The sequence below is a fragment of the Styela clava genome, chromosome 11 (assembly GCF_964204865.1).
Source record: "Styela clava chromosome 11, kaStyClav1.hap1.2, whole genome shotgun sequence".
NCBI classification, from domain to species: domain Eukaryota; kingdom Metazoa; phylum Chordata; class Ascidiacea; order Stolidobranchia; family Styelidae; genus Styela; species Styela clava.
Window position 1 is genome coordinate 11,507,810 of NC_135260.1, and position 16,990 is coordinate 11,524,799.

The window sequence follows — 16,990 nt, forward strand, 5'->3', positions numbered from 1 at the left end:
CCAGAGGTCTATCGGAAAGGGGTTTTAGTGAACGCATCAGTCGTAAGTCAAACGTATAACAAAATTTGACATAGTGGGTAAAACAAAGTGCTTTTGAAAAGTGCAAGAAGTTGAGAAGGGCTTAAATATCTGGAAATATCGTTTTCATGTTTTCAGAGTCCAGTTATTATTGGTGGCCATAATACGATAAAAGGTTCTCATCCGTGGCAGGTGGCATTATTTGTAGAGGATAGCCCGGGTGTCTACGAGTTTGTATGTGGGGGATCTTTGATTTCTGAATATTGGGTTATAACTGCTGCGCATTGCTTGGATATGTAAGTAGTAAAGTGATTTTGTAAATACGGTAAATACAATTGACTGTTTAGGTCAAATATAAAAATAGTTTTAGAAATTATTGATTTTGCAATCAGATATTTTGTTTTGTCTCCATTTAAGATTATTTCAGTATCAATATTAAAACAAAAAACATTCGGTCACACCCCCCAAAAAATTGACATTTAAGTCATTTTGACTTCAGATATTTGGATATAGACTACATTTAAGCCTTCGGGTTCGATTCAAAATATTTAATCTAACTATAGAAGATTATTACGTTTTACAGCAATGCAATTTTGGCATAACCGAACACTTGCAAATTGGAACATAATGACATTAAATAATAAAAAATAATCGAGTTCATTAGATCATTTTTGTTGCCTTTTTTGTGGTTGTTATAGTTCATTCATAACAACTACAATTTTTTTTATTACAACAACTCTACAGGTTCGCTGTAATTATAAGTTATATCCTGTTTAGTCTGAGGAAGTTAACCTGATGTGATCAAACGAAAGCCTAATAAAATACCTGCTATTTCGCCAAAAGAAATTATGTTGTTCTTATGTTTCTGATATCTTTATATTTTAGATCAAGTAAATATCAAATTGCGATCGGAGGGGACAACCTAGCAGAATTTAATCCAGACGAACGGCGAATGAACGCCAGTTTTGTTATTCCACATCCTGAATAGTAAGTTATATTGATGTAATATTGGATCAGAAAACTAAAGTTGTCAAATCGACATATTCGCAAATATAAGAAATCAAGAAGAACACGAATACAACAAACATAAATATATGTAGACTTTATAGCAACGCATTTTTAAACTGATCGAGAAGAGGTAAAAAGGTTTCACCACTAGTCGGTAGGTTGGCTTTTACTGGATACCTGGAACAGTAAACTTGGTGTCAAGATGTCATTTTTATCTACAATTACGGAATCCCTTTCATTATGGTGATTTTTCATTTTGGAATAAACAATCCCAATATTTTATCAAAGATGAGAGCAGAGGCCGGTAGCTTTGAGCATTGAATTTAATAACGTTTTATCATCACATATTAAAAATATTCGGTTTGAATCCCATGTTCATCATCTTGCTTAGGGTATAATACATTGGGTAGACAACAGCGTACCGAAAACATTGTGGTCGTGTTAATATACAGCATCTCATTACATAACATATCAGTAATGCTTTTGTGGAGCCTTGGTCAAAATGGGAGACATGTGAAAAAGTCATATAACAAGGGTCATTCGTACAACATGTATTCTAACAAGTAGATGTTTCTACTTTCTTAAAATTATAATCAAATCAGGTTAGTTTAAAAAAAATCTTACATATATACCATTTCATTCCTCAATGACGTAACGCGCGTAGAATAATCACATGTACTTCTATTCGAGTTATATATGTAATATCTTACTACGCACGTTTCTGCATACTATACTGCTGTCGGATCAGCACTTGATTGGCGAGAAGTTATATATGAATTTATTGTTTAATATATAGGAAATACCAGTCGCTACTATTATCATTTTTGTTTAATCCTACGTCATGATGTCATATTGCATTATGGTAATGCGTATTAAATCATGTTTGAGTCTATAAAAAAATAATTGATTGAATAATTGGTGATAACAAGTTATACTGTTTTAATCTTATAGTAATCGATGCACTTTTTATTTTATACTCATTTAGTGGTGAAGTTCACGATATAGGCTTTGTTCGACTCGAGGAAAAGGTGGATACAACCTCGAAATGGCACAAACCGATATGCCTACCTTCGTCCAATGATACAAATATTCCTGCGATTGGATCAGTTTGTGTTGTGACCGGATGGGGACTAACAAGTAAGTATATTCATATTTTTGAGTATGTTTCTTTGCAATATTGGTATTACATCCATCAAATGAGCTGCTGAAAGTTATAAATATCAGAGATACAGCTGAAGACGAGATTGTAAACCTATTTTTCGAATCCTATGCGCAAAAGCTGACGCAAACCGATTTTAATCCCACCTGACGCACCGTCATGAAATGTACATGGAGTATACAAATTTGTATTGAAAATAACAAATCTTTTGTAATTATCCGATGTTATCATGTGTTAAAATTCATTCTTCTCATTATTTATCTGTGTTTTGAGACGGTATTAGAGGCCAACCCACGCCTGATACAATGCAGCAAACCCTGGTTACAATATTGAATGACAGCTACTGCATCACGGACTTTTATTTGGGAGTCTCAGCTGATCAACCTTTGCACACGTACATATGTGCTGGTCACGAAAGTGGAAGGGTGGATACCTGTTCTGTGAGTAATTCTTTTGTTTTTCTATTTTCCTTCCTTTGTTTGCTCCACTTTTATGACACTTCCAATATATTAGAACTTGTATTGCAGCAGAGTAAGAAGTATACCTTGATATAATTATTGCTTTTGAGTGAGCGAGATGATCAAGACCTGATTTTGACCCATGTCGTTTATGACTGAGCTAAAGTACTCGTTCGTTTAATACTTTTATAATTTTTTAAGTCATTTGTAATTGTTTGATATTGTTTTAATATTAACCTGCGATGTATCTCCCATTTTATTTCAGAATACTTTAAATATTCAGTATTTATATACATATTTATATTTTGTAGCTTTTCAATTGTATGGTGCATATTAGGTCATATACATGAAAAAATGCACAACACGAAAATGCCTCCCCTAATTTTACTGTGTTGTTGATTTGATTATCTTCATATTTACTTTTTATTCTAGGGGGACTCAGGCGGTCCACTTTCCTGTCTCGTTGATGGTGCTTGGGTACTATACGGCATTACCTCTTGGGGTTTTTCGTGTACTGCTACTAATACAAGGGGCTTCTACGAAAGAGTATCCGAGTATTTAGATTTAATAGATCAAGGTATTTTATAAATATTATATACAGTAGCGTTTAAACTTTTTAACCTGAATCAAATTAACGTCGATGAATGAGATCTAATAAAATTAAATAATTTTCGTTTATTTCCACTTATGATCTTAAGAAAGAGGAAAATCGAAACCACAAAAAATTATTTTCTCTCCAATTCCAAGTCACAATGCTCACTTTACAACTATAGACAACGCCACTCCTAAAAACTTCAATTGCGCCACTTACATTTCTCCCTGGGTATTCTCTGATCATCGCTATATGTTGTGCGAATGTCAGGGACTACATATTTTTGCCAATTCCATTGAAATGACTCAATTTTCGTGACCTAATTTTATATTGTATGAAAGAATTCAGATTTGTGTAAAAAAATTCAAACCCAAAATGAGATAAGGGAAATTGTTGCAATTGTACACATTTTCATAATGATTAAATTAAACTATCAATTACGACCTGTTTCTTAACTTGTGCCTTGTGCCATGAAACAAACAATGAGAAGCAAAAAATTGCTCATCATTTTAATTGTGCTTGTTCGATCGGATATCTTTAACATGTTTTATTTTCTTCATTTTATTTCAGTTTTTAATATGGAAGGTAAGATGATTTTTCATTACTATTATAATATTGTATGATTTGTTGTGATGTTGCAAAAAGTGTTGTTTCCACCCAATTTTGTAACTCCTCTCATATCTGGACGGATTGTACAAAGATTTTTTGAAAATAAAAGGCACGTAGAAGTGCCGTAACAATGAAAAGTCCTAGATCAACTGTATCATTTCTTGCAATATTAAGAGATAGAATATTGAAACTGATATGTGATTATTAAACTTTTCTTCAAACAGTCTGCAATTAGATATATATTGTTAGTAAATGATCTATTATTGAAAGTAACGAATAAGTATATGTTTCATAAAGTAAATACAAAAAGTGAGCCGCTAAAACATCGCATAAGCTACTTACAGTGTATTTTTTCTTTATTGACAATCACCAGTGTGAATTGGTGAGTATTAGTCTATTTCATACAACCCATTCTCAAATAGTAGCCTAGTTTAGAAGACCAAAACTGGACCATTGCCAATGTGTCAAAAAGTAACTACCATTGCAGACAATAATTACTTTTATCTTGATTCAAAATATGGACAATACCAGTAAAAATTATCGAGGCGAAAGTACTGGTCGCACGAGTCGAACATCTTCAAATTATTTTTGTGATTCATCTGTATTCTTGGGATCGTTTCTTCATATTTGATGAATGAGACTCCAGCTAATGCATCTTTACGAAATGTATTTTCACTTTACATTTTTTCAGTTTGCAGCGAATACGAAATACGTGAAGGTACAAAAGGAACTGTTACTATACCTCAACTATTTGGAAAATATTTCTCGAATTCCCAATGCTCGTGGCTTTTAAGGGCCCCTGCTAACAAGGTATATATCACACGAATATTTAAACTTTTGCCACATCCATGTATATGGAATGGATGATTGAATTACTTACTATTCTCATACCGAAACTTCACTGTTGGCCCGATTAGAGGCCTTGGTCTGCTTTCAAATTTGAATTATCTCGTCGTTTGCCAAACCCAGTAGTTAAACTAGAATGAATCCTGATTGAACGCATTTAGTATATTCAGTCAGGGTAGTAATTTAACATACCATGGCAGAAAATTCTAGTATATATATATATATATATATATATATATTTTATCAAGTAACGTAGTGCAGTGTGTATACATAATTTTTGAGTCGCCTTTCTATAGTCGATATGTTACTTGAATATCCATATTCTAATAACTTTCAAGGCACTGTGGTCGAGGTGAATAGCTCAATTTTTTTTTCATTGAAGCCATATTTTTATAATGCAATTCTGACATATGACTCTTTCCATCGCCGTGAGTTATTAATAAAACATGTTTCCTATTTTGTGTCACAATTCAGCGAGTGATGGATTCTATGTTTTCAATATTTTTTGTGCCTGGAGGAACCATTACAATGAAAAGTCACATACAATTACATACCTTCCAAGTATTCAAGCTTCGATTCGAACAAATAGTCTTTTCGATTTTGAAATCACCAGATATTCGAAAATGCCCAATCTAACATAGCCCTCCGTGTGCGAGGTGTCGCCTTTTACCTTTTACTCTACTCCAGGATGGTCGGATCAGTGACCGTGCTTGCGCTCATGTTCTTACTTACTTACTGTTCTTACTTACCGACGTTGCTTAATGTTCAGCTGATTGTCATACGATTTAAGCTCTTTGACATCGAAGATTGCTCTCCGTTTGGTAACTATGACTATTTGGATATTTATGATGGAAACTCGTCCGAAGCACGACAGGTAATTTGTTTATAATTTGGGTTTCAACATCAGCAATTTTCAGTTGGATACTTGAAAAGTGTGCAATTGAAAAAAAGCATTCCTTCTGGTTTTCGACAATATAGATCGATCAATGAAAATTTATTTTTAAAGTTATTAAATTGTACCTTAGGTAACTTCAGAAGAAAATTACATGAATTCATTATCTTTACTTTTTAATTTTGCTATATAATTTATTCTTTTCATACATTCTTTGTTTACCTTGTCATTTAAATCATTTTTATTCTTAACAGATAAGCGATAAATCGTTTTGCGGCGAAGACATAGTAGTTAAAGGATTTGAATCAAGCTCCAATGAAGTATTTATTAGTTTTGTTAGTGATGACTCTGTGGATTTAAAAGGTTTCATCATTGAGTGGGAAGCAGTTGGTAAGTTCTTTTCAGATAATTGTGCTTTGCATCAGTTGAGAAAACAATTGAACAGTTTGGTGAGCTACTGAAAGAGCTCTTTTGTTGTTAGGGATATATTTAAATATATTATCAAATGGAATAGCAACAAGAAGATTTGCTGAATGAAAGATTACAATTACGGTCGAGTTTCAATTTAGTGCCTACGAATTTTGTTAACGTCCCCATTACGCCCATTTAACGTTCTTTATGTTCATTGCTTACGCATTCTTACCATTCTTTTACGCATTCTGTTCAAAAAACATAACTTTTTACGTCAGACTCACACGACCCGCCAACATAGGTTGGCAAAATTTTTGCCTCCTGGGCCAAAAACCTAGCCCATCCCTGTTATAGCGTATACAGCGTATGCATGTGGTGCGCGACTGAGACAATCGTTTAGTTTCATGGTCATAGCTGAATATTGCCTTATTACTTATCGATTTTAATCGGTAAGTATGTTGATAGGTATTTGTCTGTCTGTATGTCTGTCTGTTTGTCTGTTAGATGCACGCGATATCTCACGAAAGCGAGAGAATCTGCTCCAGATTTTGCATGTGCATTCATCTTATCTCGGACCAGGAGCCTATTGATTTTGGGCAAATTATGTCGTATAATTAGCGAGTTATTAATTAATTAGTGATGGGACACAAGGTGTCACTATGGAGTAAGAGCGCTGTTTTGGGGGATCCCCTAACTTTCGATCGATAAGTCTTCGGTCTCTGACCGATATTCTCGTTAATTTTTTATTGGTTGATTACAGACGACTGTAATGAGGATGAATTTAGGTGTTGGGATGGTTCGTGTATCGAAGAAAATTTACATTGCGATCAAGTTTATCATTGTTCAGATAAAAGCGATGAGATCGTATGTGGTAAAGAAATATTTTTTATATATGTTTTACTTCAAAGTATGCAAAATTATGCGATGGTGAAGTAATTGAATGGATGTCACTCTTTTGGTTTTATTATATTAATTACCCACTTTTTATACAACGTACGCCCTGTACAAGCAGCCACTGCTGGGTAAGATACTATACTAGGTATAGCTTGAAAAGACCAGAACCTTTTGGCTTTGGCATTGCCTTTCCAGTTTATTAAACATTCGGTGTGGTGTGGTGTGGGAGACATGAGATTTGAGCGAGAGATTTCATCCTGTGATTTCACCCTGGTTTAGTCGCTTAGTTACAACATTATATTGTGATGAAATAATCGCTCATTGTGGTTTCTGGTCACTTCCCAGTCACCAGTTTTCTACAATTTGAAGCAGTTCAGTAGTTCATTCTGCTACTCTACTTTGTTACACCACTCTCACAAACAAAACTTTTTAGGCATGTTTGTTGAAATAAACTAGGCTTTTTACGAACATATTTCAAATACAAATTTATCTATTTGATTTTTTCATTTGAGAATGAAGCATTTCTAGCAACTTACCAATTAAATATAATTTGAATAATAAAACACTATGTTATCAATCACAATATGCAAATTAGTTTCCTATAACTGAAATAAATAATAATTTTCAGCTATTCCGAATGCCGGGTGCGGACAGCAAAAAATTTTGCCAGAATTTTTATGGGTAAGAATTAGTGATATTGTTGTATTTTAGTCGTTCTTTCTATAAACTTGCTCGAAAATGAATACATTTACAAATAATAGCATAGTTAGAAGCTAAGTCATTTGGAATAGATAGTGCTGAAGTCATTTTACCGTAAAACGAGAAAATACATGTTTCTCTCCAATATTTATCTATTGTGAATGCAGCCCGCAAGAATTGTTGGTGGAATGGTCGCAGTTGATGGTTCATGGCCATGGCAAGCCTTAATTTTGGATGACGATGGCGATGTAGTCTGCGGTGCATCCATTGTAAATGAAATTTGGATCCTGACAGCCGCCGAATGCTTTCTTAATGTTCATATGTAAGTTAGCTTTAAATAAATAGGAGTAAAAATTGGTTTGGTTTGGAAAATATATATTTCAACTTGATGTATTTGTTGTCAGAAGTGAGGATCACTTGTCATGAAAGATGGTTTATTAGATTGGTTACAAATATCAGAAATTAGAGATTACAAACAGAATATTTGCAACGTTGGTGACAATGCAATAAAAGCAGATATATAAACATTAGGTTCGAGTTTGGTTCATTATTTAAGAAATAAGTAAAGGAAATGATAAAGTAGCAATTATTTATTGTCTGCGAATGATTAGATAGTTTAAAATAAGAATAAGCAAATGATTGAAATAACTTACTCTCGTACACATGAAGAAAAAACTAAAAACATGTGTATCGACAGCAAGTAATCCTGAGAAATGATGAGCTACGAACAAAAACATTAATAGAGCAATTTTTATACTGTTATCAATGTGGAATATGTTTACATATATAAGGACATTAAATTTAATAATTTATAAACTAAATTACAGTTATGAAGTCGTCGTTGCCGTAGGTCAATATGACATAGATGATATTGACACATTGAAGCAATACACCATTGCAGAAATATATTACTATGATGAGTAAGTATATATGACAGATTGTAAAGTTATTTCAATAATTTTTTCTTCCGTCAAATTGTTCGTAGTAAGATTGCAGTTTCAATTAATCCAACCATTTCATCCATGAATGTCTTTATTACTGTCCAATATTTCTCAAACTTTCATGATCAGTCACTTCATCAGTGCCCTTTTCATCAACACTCCGTGGCCACCTGATCCTCAATAAAAACGTACTACACTAATTTCCATCCGTTCATTTATTCGCCACTTTTAATTTTAAAAAGTAAACAAACGTAGCAAAATATTTACAATAAAAAAATGAAACAAATTAATTGACATCATATGTCATATGTCATGGCGAAAGGTATATAGTGAATGTCTTCGCCCATGAGCCCCAGAAAGCCGATATGAAGTCCTCAGAGAGTTTCGTTCATTGTCTGAGAAATATTTTGTTAAGTCATAGTTAATCATATTCTCGAGCGGAGCTCAAATTTAGCCGCTTGGATGAAATTGCCCCTCAAAAGTTCAAGATTTCAACAGCTTTCAATGATCACCTGTTTTTGTGAAATAATTCAGATGTTACGTATATTGTTCAAATCGTTTTACGCTTGTAGCCTGTTTTGGATATATATAACAAACAAGCAAGTGAAGAAAGATTTTTCACAACGCTTCTCGCTCCGAATATGTCACTGTTCAAGTGGACACTGATATTTAACGCAATGTGAAGAGCTATATTTTTGTAAGATCAAAAATCTTCACTTTCCGTCGTTGCCTACCCAATTATTACACCCTGGGTGAGATGGCGGACATGGGATTCACTCCAATTACATCATCAATGGATATATAGTGGAAAATACCAACATTGCAAGGAAAATATCCATGTTGAAAGCCGTACAAGTGTGGCAGCTAGATGTGTTTAAAAATTTATCGATTTTGCAGGATTTTTACAGAGGATTACGACATAGCTTTACTGAAATTAGATAGAAGTTTAACATTTGAAGATAAAGTTCAACCTGCATGTCTTAGCATGACTGATGACTTAGTTCCTGGAGAAATATGTGTCGTCACTGGTTGGGGATGGACAGGTATGTGCAGAAAATCAGGCTTATTTACTCGGACTGCAAAATATTTTTACAACCTTTTTGGAATAATGCTGTAAAAAAAAAAGATTTGTCAATTTCAAAATAGGATTTTTAATCTATTTACGGTATTTACGAAATAGTATCATTGTTATTGGCTACAACGATAGATTATATAATTGAAACAAGGAATATTGGATACGATTCTTTTCGATTTGAACAAATTGTAACGTATTCTAGACAAGGGCTACTCAACTGGCGCATCGCGGTTTGAATCCGGAATTTTCGAGTATTTTCGATCCAGGCCGCACCAAATTTTTCATTGTTTGCAGCGGACTATTGAAAAAATTGTAACGCCATAATAAACAATGCGAATAGCGCTATCTTGATAAACGAAGATGTCGTAATATAATTTCTGGAAAGACCGGACCCAAGCAATTCTAAAGTTTTGCATACGAATCTTTGGTAAAAATAGTTTAGTTTAGCCTAGGATCTAAAGTTATTTTAATTTTTTTTTTTCTAATATAAATATTTTCCTTTACAGCTGATGTCTATCGACTATTCAGTGCAAAGCTAAGACAGAATCGAGTTCCAATAATAAGTCCGGATACTTGTCAAAAGGTCGAACATTTTATTCCTTTCGACGGGGAAAGGATGTTTTGTGCTGGAGATTTTCAGGGAGGTGTCGATGCATGTCGGGTAAATAGAAATGGCTTATATGTTTAATCGGTGCTCCCGAAGTATGCGAACCAAGATGAAGGACATCGGAACGTAACATGGGTAACAGGTTAGGGTTAGGCGATAATTTTTTTCCAATTTTCCTTAATTTAGTCCTATTATCAGTTCGAAGACTAGCTAAGAGCCTCCCGTAGTATTTATACCTAAAATTATGGCCTAACCCTAACCTAGCACACATATTACATTCCGATGTCCGCCATCTTGGTTCGCATACTTCGGGAGCCCCGTTTAATCACTCATTCAATATTGATTGCTAGAATTTACCAGAAACTATCCATTCCAAACAAATCTAACAGATCCCACATAGATCAGTTGAATTGTATATTGTATCCTATTCGTGGTTCATCAGGCATTGCATCATTATTTTAAATAAGATGTTTCCCTGCCACGGCGATGAATACACACTGAGATTAGAGAAGTGTGAATGATGAAATCACTGCAATTAACTCGTCAATATTATGAAAAGTATGTCTGATTTTAATGAACTACACAGTATGCAGTTCACCTTTTAGGTGTGGATCCTTGACGTATCCAAAACAAGAGGTTAGAACCCGATACAATGACAAAATTATTCATTTTTTTAAATTTCAGAAATTGACCTGAAATTCAAAGTAATCCATTCAATTAGATTGCGTTAGCAATATATAGCAGGCCAAATATTTTGGATAACCATGTGACGACTATCTGTTCTAAAATAAAGATGCAGTTTAGAAAACGCGCTTGCGTAATGCAATCAGTCCAAACCAGTGGTTTCCAACTCGGGTTCCGCGGATTGATTTATTGGGTTTCCGCTCCTTCAAAAAGGCATGGCTCTAGCAGTAGTTATCAACCTTTTGTTCTGTCATGGCCCGTCCTCGTTGCACAAGGATTCCGTGGCCCGTTAACTTTTTCATGACAGGGTGAAACTACAAGAAAAAGAAATAATTCTCCCCTCAATATAGACACCTTCACTTTATTAATTAAAAAAATTACCACTCTGTAGCAAACAACAGCAGTATCATTTATTGCTCCTGCAATCGAAATTTAAGTATAGCGACACGAATTAAACATTGATAGGAAGTTATGGATTGTCGAAATATATCACGTTCTATTTATTGTGGTAATGTTTGTATTATTCTTAAAATATATTTCTACTTCAGCATGATACTGGGGGTCCTCTGGTGTGTTATCGAAACAGTACATGGAGGCAATACGGAATCGTATCTTCACAATATGGGTGCGGAAATCCTATGGCACCAACTTATTACACCAAAATTTCTTTTTACAAAGATTGGATTGAAAGAAGTAATTTGTTTTCAATTGTAACCACCTTATATTAATTTACAATAATACAATATCAGCTGACTGTGTGTAATATATTCATATGAGTTAGCGAATAAAGACGAATTGGTGAAATCCGAGCCTAAAATAAGCATCTTGAATCTTAATAATCTATCAATGATGAGTGGATAGCCAAGATCTACTGTATACGTGTTGCTTGATTCATAAAATTAGTTTTAAACTATAAACCGAAGTTTCATTTGCTTTTATCCGTGCAACATAGCAGTCGTCAAGTTAATCCGTACCAAACACTGAGGATACATTTTTTTAATGTATTGTTTTTCATCAACTGCAAGCTATCAGAAATAAATATTATTCAACTGCAATTGTTATTTATATTTCGAGAATCTACCCCATATGTACGGATATTTAAACGATGTCAATTAGTTACGTATTGTGTACTAGATTCTTAGTGTGATCTATCAGTATATATATATTTAGAGGATTCGAGTAGAGCTCACCCAAAACCATACTCACCGAAAATAACAGTAATACAACAGTAAAATGCCCAATCTTTTTATATTTCATATAAATCTTAGAACCAGCTTTGGGTCCCAGCTTCCTCTTTCCCCCAGTAAAACTGTGTGTTTACTTTTTTCTGGTGGTTAGAGTGCAATTAATTTTTACTGGTTGAAAAAATTAACTTGACCTGACTTCTTGTATCTACATTAGATCCTAGAAAATAAACTTAAAATGTCAACCTCTTCAAATTTCAGCAATTGGGGAGCCGTTGTCAACACCCTGGCAAGTAACAACTACAATGAAAATGCCCATCGGTAATGTTTTGATATATTGATCAATGATTATCTAATTCACAAATATAGCATCACTATTTGGTAGCTTTGAGCTTCGAAAGTTTTTTATTTTACTAATATATGATAACGTGTTGCTGCTATGTTGTAGCCGTGTTTGATCCAAAGATTAATTCATTTAGCACTTCCATTACTTGGCATGCAGTACAGCCAAAACGCACATTCTGTGGTAGAAAATGACTTTTAATCAGGGTTCAGGGGTCACGAAAACTGTTTTCCAACTGAATTTAAAAATAATATTAGAAAATGTTGATAAAATTGTTTCCAGTTTTATAGTTTTATGAACTTCTTTTAAATTAATTTTTAACAACATAACTATACCACAATCAAACATGAGTAAGGTTTATATTAACATGGCAAATACCAATAAGTTTTTATGGAACCGTATTGTCACTTATATCACAATCAAAATTGAATAACTTTATTGCATCTCTCAACATCAATGAAAAACACCTTCTCAATTTCAGCACTGGACTAATAACAAATATAAAGATAATAATCTAAGTTTGTTTAAATCTTTGTTACAGATACAACAGCAACAACACAAGAACGGGAAGCTGAGAATGAAACAACAGAAGGTAATTAATTGTCTTCAAATAATTCACTAGGCATGACTTCCACGTAAAGATAGCCGTAGCTTTCATTCTAGGTGAAAATATAGGCCTACAACATAAGTCACAATTTATTATTGTTTGACCTTAAAATGTGTTATCTATGGAGTATTAAAGCACGTTAAACCTCTATTGAATCGTCATTATGATAAAATTGTCGTGATATCCCTTAGACTTGGAAAAAATAGACTTACCATGATTTCGAGGTATATTGTATAAAATGTTAATAAATGAAACAAAATTTTTCATTTGGTTCAAATTGCACATTCGTTGCTCAAAAATAAAGAACAAAATAGTTCTTTCATAATTTCATAAATTAAAAATACAAAACTTTCAGTCATTTTATCTTTTTAACTGAATTTCTACCGTAGTTTCAAGAACTGCTTCCCAATCAAAAACAACTTTTGAAGTTGAAGTAACTTTTTTTGTTTCTTTTTATCAGGATTTACAACTTCATTCTCAACAACAGCGTCACAAAGTCAAACCAGTACTGGTACGATTATATACTTTAAACACATATGTATGAAATTGGCTGGATTTTTAGCGCAGTTCTTATATACAAGCTGACCCAAAAAAGAGACCAATAAATTTTTTAATTACTGCTACAAAAAAGAAAAATTTAATTTTGATTGCATTTGGATTTCTGTTTGTGTGGTATAATTATTCCACCGAGTGAGTATTTTGCAATCCTTTTGACAGTTTTTGATATTGATTATCGTTGATTAACTAAAAGCAAAAATGCAAGGACATATCTCTGACGTGAAAATTTAAACCTTTTATCAGTTTATTCCTTTCATTGTAATTTCTCCTCACTATACATATGTACTTCGTTAACGCAGATTCTTTGATGATTGAGTCGACTGCATCAACTACCATCACTACTACTTCTCAATCTTCGACCACGTCTGGTTATAAAATCATCTCATTTTCACTTGGTACAATTATGGTCACGTTACTTTGTCAACTGCTATTATTTGGACTATTCAATTAAAGATGGATGCATAATAAGTGGTACACTCCCGTATGTGTACCAGGTTAGGGTTAGGCCATAATTTTATCCCGATTTTCCTCATTTTAGTTCTATTACAAGTTCGGGGACTGTCTGTGTTAGCCAAGTGAATATACCTCACGCCCATAGTCTTCAAGTCCCTTTACACAACTTGATGTAAAGTAGGCGAAATAAATTATTTACCTCTATATTGGTACACATACTTCTGGAGCGCCCAATAAGTTGGGCAAAGTTCATAGCTTCATAAAATTAACCGTAGAATTAAATAATTTTGTAATTTTTCAATTAATCCTGCTTTACAGAATAATCGTTTTAGTTGGCTTTAAACTAAATAGAAAGAACTATTTAGATTATTGTCTTTTATCTGTATTTTTCTTTTTTGATAAAATATGTATTATGTGTCTACAAGTATTTTCTAATTTTTGTAGGAATTTCACTTTCGATTAGTGGGCCCGTTGATGTTTGATTTGTTATACAGTTTAATACTATGGTCCGCAAACTGCGGCCCGTGGGTCGAATGTGGCCCGCGAACAATTTTGTGTCCCCAGAGCGAACCTCACTTTTAATGCACAAAAACAAAAATATTCAATTAGAATTAATGCCCAAAATCATGAAATTCTGAAAATCTGCGCACGGATGTATGTCCTAACAATAGCCGCTGTACGGCGTTTGTATTGTAGTTTACACTGTTAGTTGTAATTACCCCAGAAAGAGGAGTTGCGGGTGCGTCATATTTTGAAGTACATATAGTTTCATGACCTCTGGTTTATAAGTTTGCTCTGTGTTTTGGTGTAAATATGCAAGAAGACAGTAACCATATTGTAGTTACATTGGATTTTAGTTTTAAATATCAATATTTTAATTAACCTTTTGCTAATATATACTAACTTCTTAGACTAATATTTATGCAAAATCGTTAAACTTAACAACTCTGTTGTCGTCTGTGATTTAGCCAAATACAACTAATACTTCTACGATACGATACAATCATATTACTGTTATATTACTAATGGATGCAAATAAAAAAATACTTTTTTAACACATTACATAGACTGTTTTGATCTACTAAATTGTTTCAGAATCATATGCTGGGTGAATAACGAGATATTAAAATATGTTTTAAAAGCATAATCAGTCCGATAAGATATTAGGAGTATTTTTCTACGTCATTTTATCTGCATTTCGCTCAGAAGAAGACTCTATGCAAGAAATCACCGCAATTTGGCACTGGCTACTAAATTATTCCGCATTGCGTTAATGGTGAACATCGTTTCTATGTATTAATACAAAAAAAAAATTCCTTAGTGAATGAATGTGAATTTACCTGAAGGATTTGAGTTTTGTGTAGGAGAGATTATCTTAATACTCTATACTTATTTTTGCCAAAAATTGTTGTCACGACCGAATGAACAAAAAACTCAACTTTTCAATTTATGACAATTTTTGCGTAAGTAGGATATGAGCATGAATTTCTCGTGGTAAAAGTATAAAGTCTTGTATGGGAATGTTCCAGGAATAAATTAAGGAGCGTGCGCTCCCATTACGACCAAACACAACACAAACTTCTTAGACTACCGATTTTTAAATTTTCAAACAACATTTGTTAACGCGAGTAATATTGCATGCAACGAGTCTTTTGCAGGACTATGGAGTCGAATTGGTACGATTGTCGAACGTCGTAGTCAAGGGGGACAAACGCCCGCGTTGGAGGGCTATAAAAGTAGTCTCCGTGACTACTTAGTAGTAGTGACTCAACGATCTATTTTTAGAATTCTTTAAATTTCTCGATTCGATTCAATGAGTCTCACGTTAATAAGGAAGGATCATTTTGATCTATCAGAAAATTGTTATTGAGTATTCAGTATTTTGTGCCTTTATGCCTTGCCAGCTACCAGACCTTTGAATAATTCGATTAACTGTAGAAGTGTGCAAGCAAATTGCATTCTGAAGACAAAGATTGACAATCTGAAATTCTCATTCTAAATCTTTTTTGAGCTTATGTGGAACACCTTCCGGGTCTGGGCTGCAACACTCTTTAAGTTTTTAATATATTCCAAATGTATATATCACAATATTTAAAGACGCTTTTGCTACCCAAAGTTCCTCCAAATTTAAACTCAAAATCAAACTTATTCGAACCTCATCATATTACGTTTTTTTATCAAAGTGAATTTTGTGATTGAAATACTTCTAAAAGCAATGTTATTTTAAGCGTCTGTATATATATATATATGATTTATTAGTCATTTCTGCTTCGACAGGCGTATTTGGTGAAAGATATTTACAGTTTTATGGATGCTCATTGTAGAATTTTAATGAAGACCTGATATAGTGCAGCAAATATGATTATAAAAATTCGTGATTTGTATTCTCAAATTCAAAGTTTCTTGTAGCCAAAATTGTATTATCTTTACATGTTTGAGTTTTGACTAACGTTACGGAGACAAACTATGATAGATTTACAGTTTACACAAAACGCAGCACGTAATTTGAGAGAAGATTGAAAGCTTTGTTAAAATTTTTGTCCTTCGATGACCTCATGAAAAGTTAATTTGGGGCCGATACGGTCGAAGACGACACAAAAACTTCTAGACAGGGGAACAAATAAACCAACCGAGACAAATACCAAACAATCACGTTTAGAAACACGATATGAAAATGAAGGGTGAAAAAATAATGACATAAGACGAATTTAGGCAAGACCGAAAAAGTAATAACTGAGAATTACTCGTGGGTCGCATCGGTTGCAAAAAAAACTATGATGTTTATCATTTTCCCTTTGAAGAAATCGGTTTCACATCTCCAATTTTAGTACATATTAGAAAATTATGTTTAAAAAAATAAATCAACAACAACAACATTATGTTGTGCATTGGTAAATTTATAGGTCGAAAAATTGCAATATGAAATGTAAATGTCTTCAATTCCATTTTTTC

The 16,990-nt window shown here is 33.4% G+C and overlaps 1 protein-coding gene across 1 annotated transcript in view; it reads left to right on the forward strand.

The window, feature by feature from the left end:
* Window positions 1–15,090, forward strand: part of LOC120348165 (transmembrane protease serine 9-like) — a 35,650-nt gene extending 20,560 nt beyond the window's left edge. The window contains exons 24-43 of the mRNA XM_039418291.2: window positions 157–314; window positions 904–1,005; window positions 2,012–2,163; window positions 2,459–2,625; window positions 3,076–3,220; window positions 3,806–3,820; window positions 4,536–4,654; window positions 5,460–5,564; window positions 5,837–5,972; window positions 6,754–6,864; window positions 7,516–7,568; window positions 7,754–7,908; window positions 8,414–8,506; window positions 9,425–9,570; window positions 10,109–10,263; window positions 11,442–11,586; window positions 12,339–12,398; window positions 12,962–13,012; window positions 13,488–13,538; window positions 13,885–15,090. Of these exons, the coding sequence (XP_039274225.2) occupies window positions 157–314; window positions 904–1,005; window positions 2,012–2,163; window positions 2,459–2,625; window positions 3,076–3,220; window positions 3,806–3,820; window positions 4,536–4,654; window positions 5,460–5,564; window positions 5,837–5,972; window positions 6,754–6,864; window positions 7,516–7,568; window positions 7,754–7,908; window positions 8,414–8,506; window positions 9,425–9,570; window positions 10,109–10,263; window positions 11,442–11,586; window positions 12,339–12,398; window positions 12,962–13,012; window positions 13,488–13,538; window positions 13,885–14,036 (2,271 nt within the window). The 3' untranslated portion in view covers window positions 14,037–15,090. The remainder of the gene's footprint in view (window positions 1–156; window positions 315–903; window positions 1,006–2,011; window positions 2,164–2,458; window positions 2,626–3,075; window positions 3,221–3,805; window positions 3,821–4,535; window positions 4,655–5,459; window positions 5,565–5,836; window positions 5,973–6,753; window positions 6,865–7,515; window positions 7,569–7,753; window positions 7,909–8,413; window positions 8,507–9,424; window positions 9,571–10,108; window positions 10,264–11,441; window positions 11,587–12,338; window positions 12,399–12,961; window positions 13,013–13,487; window positions 13,539–13,884) is intronic.
* The last annotated feature ends 1,900 nt before the right edge of the window (window positions 15,091–16,990 follow it).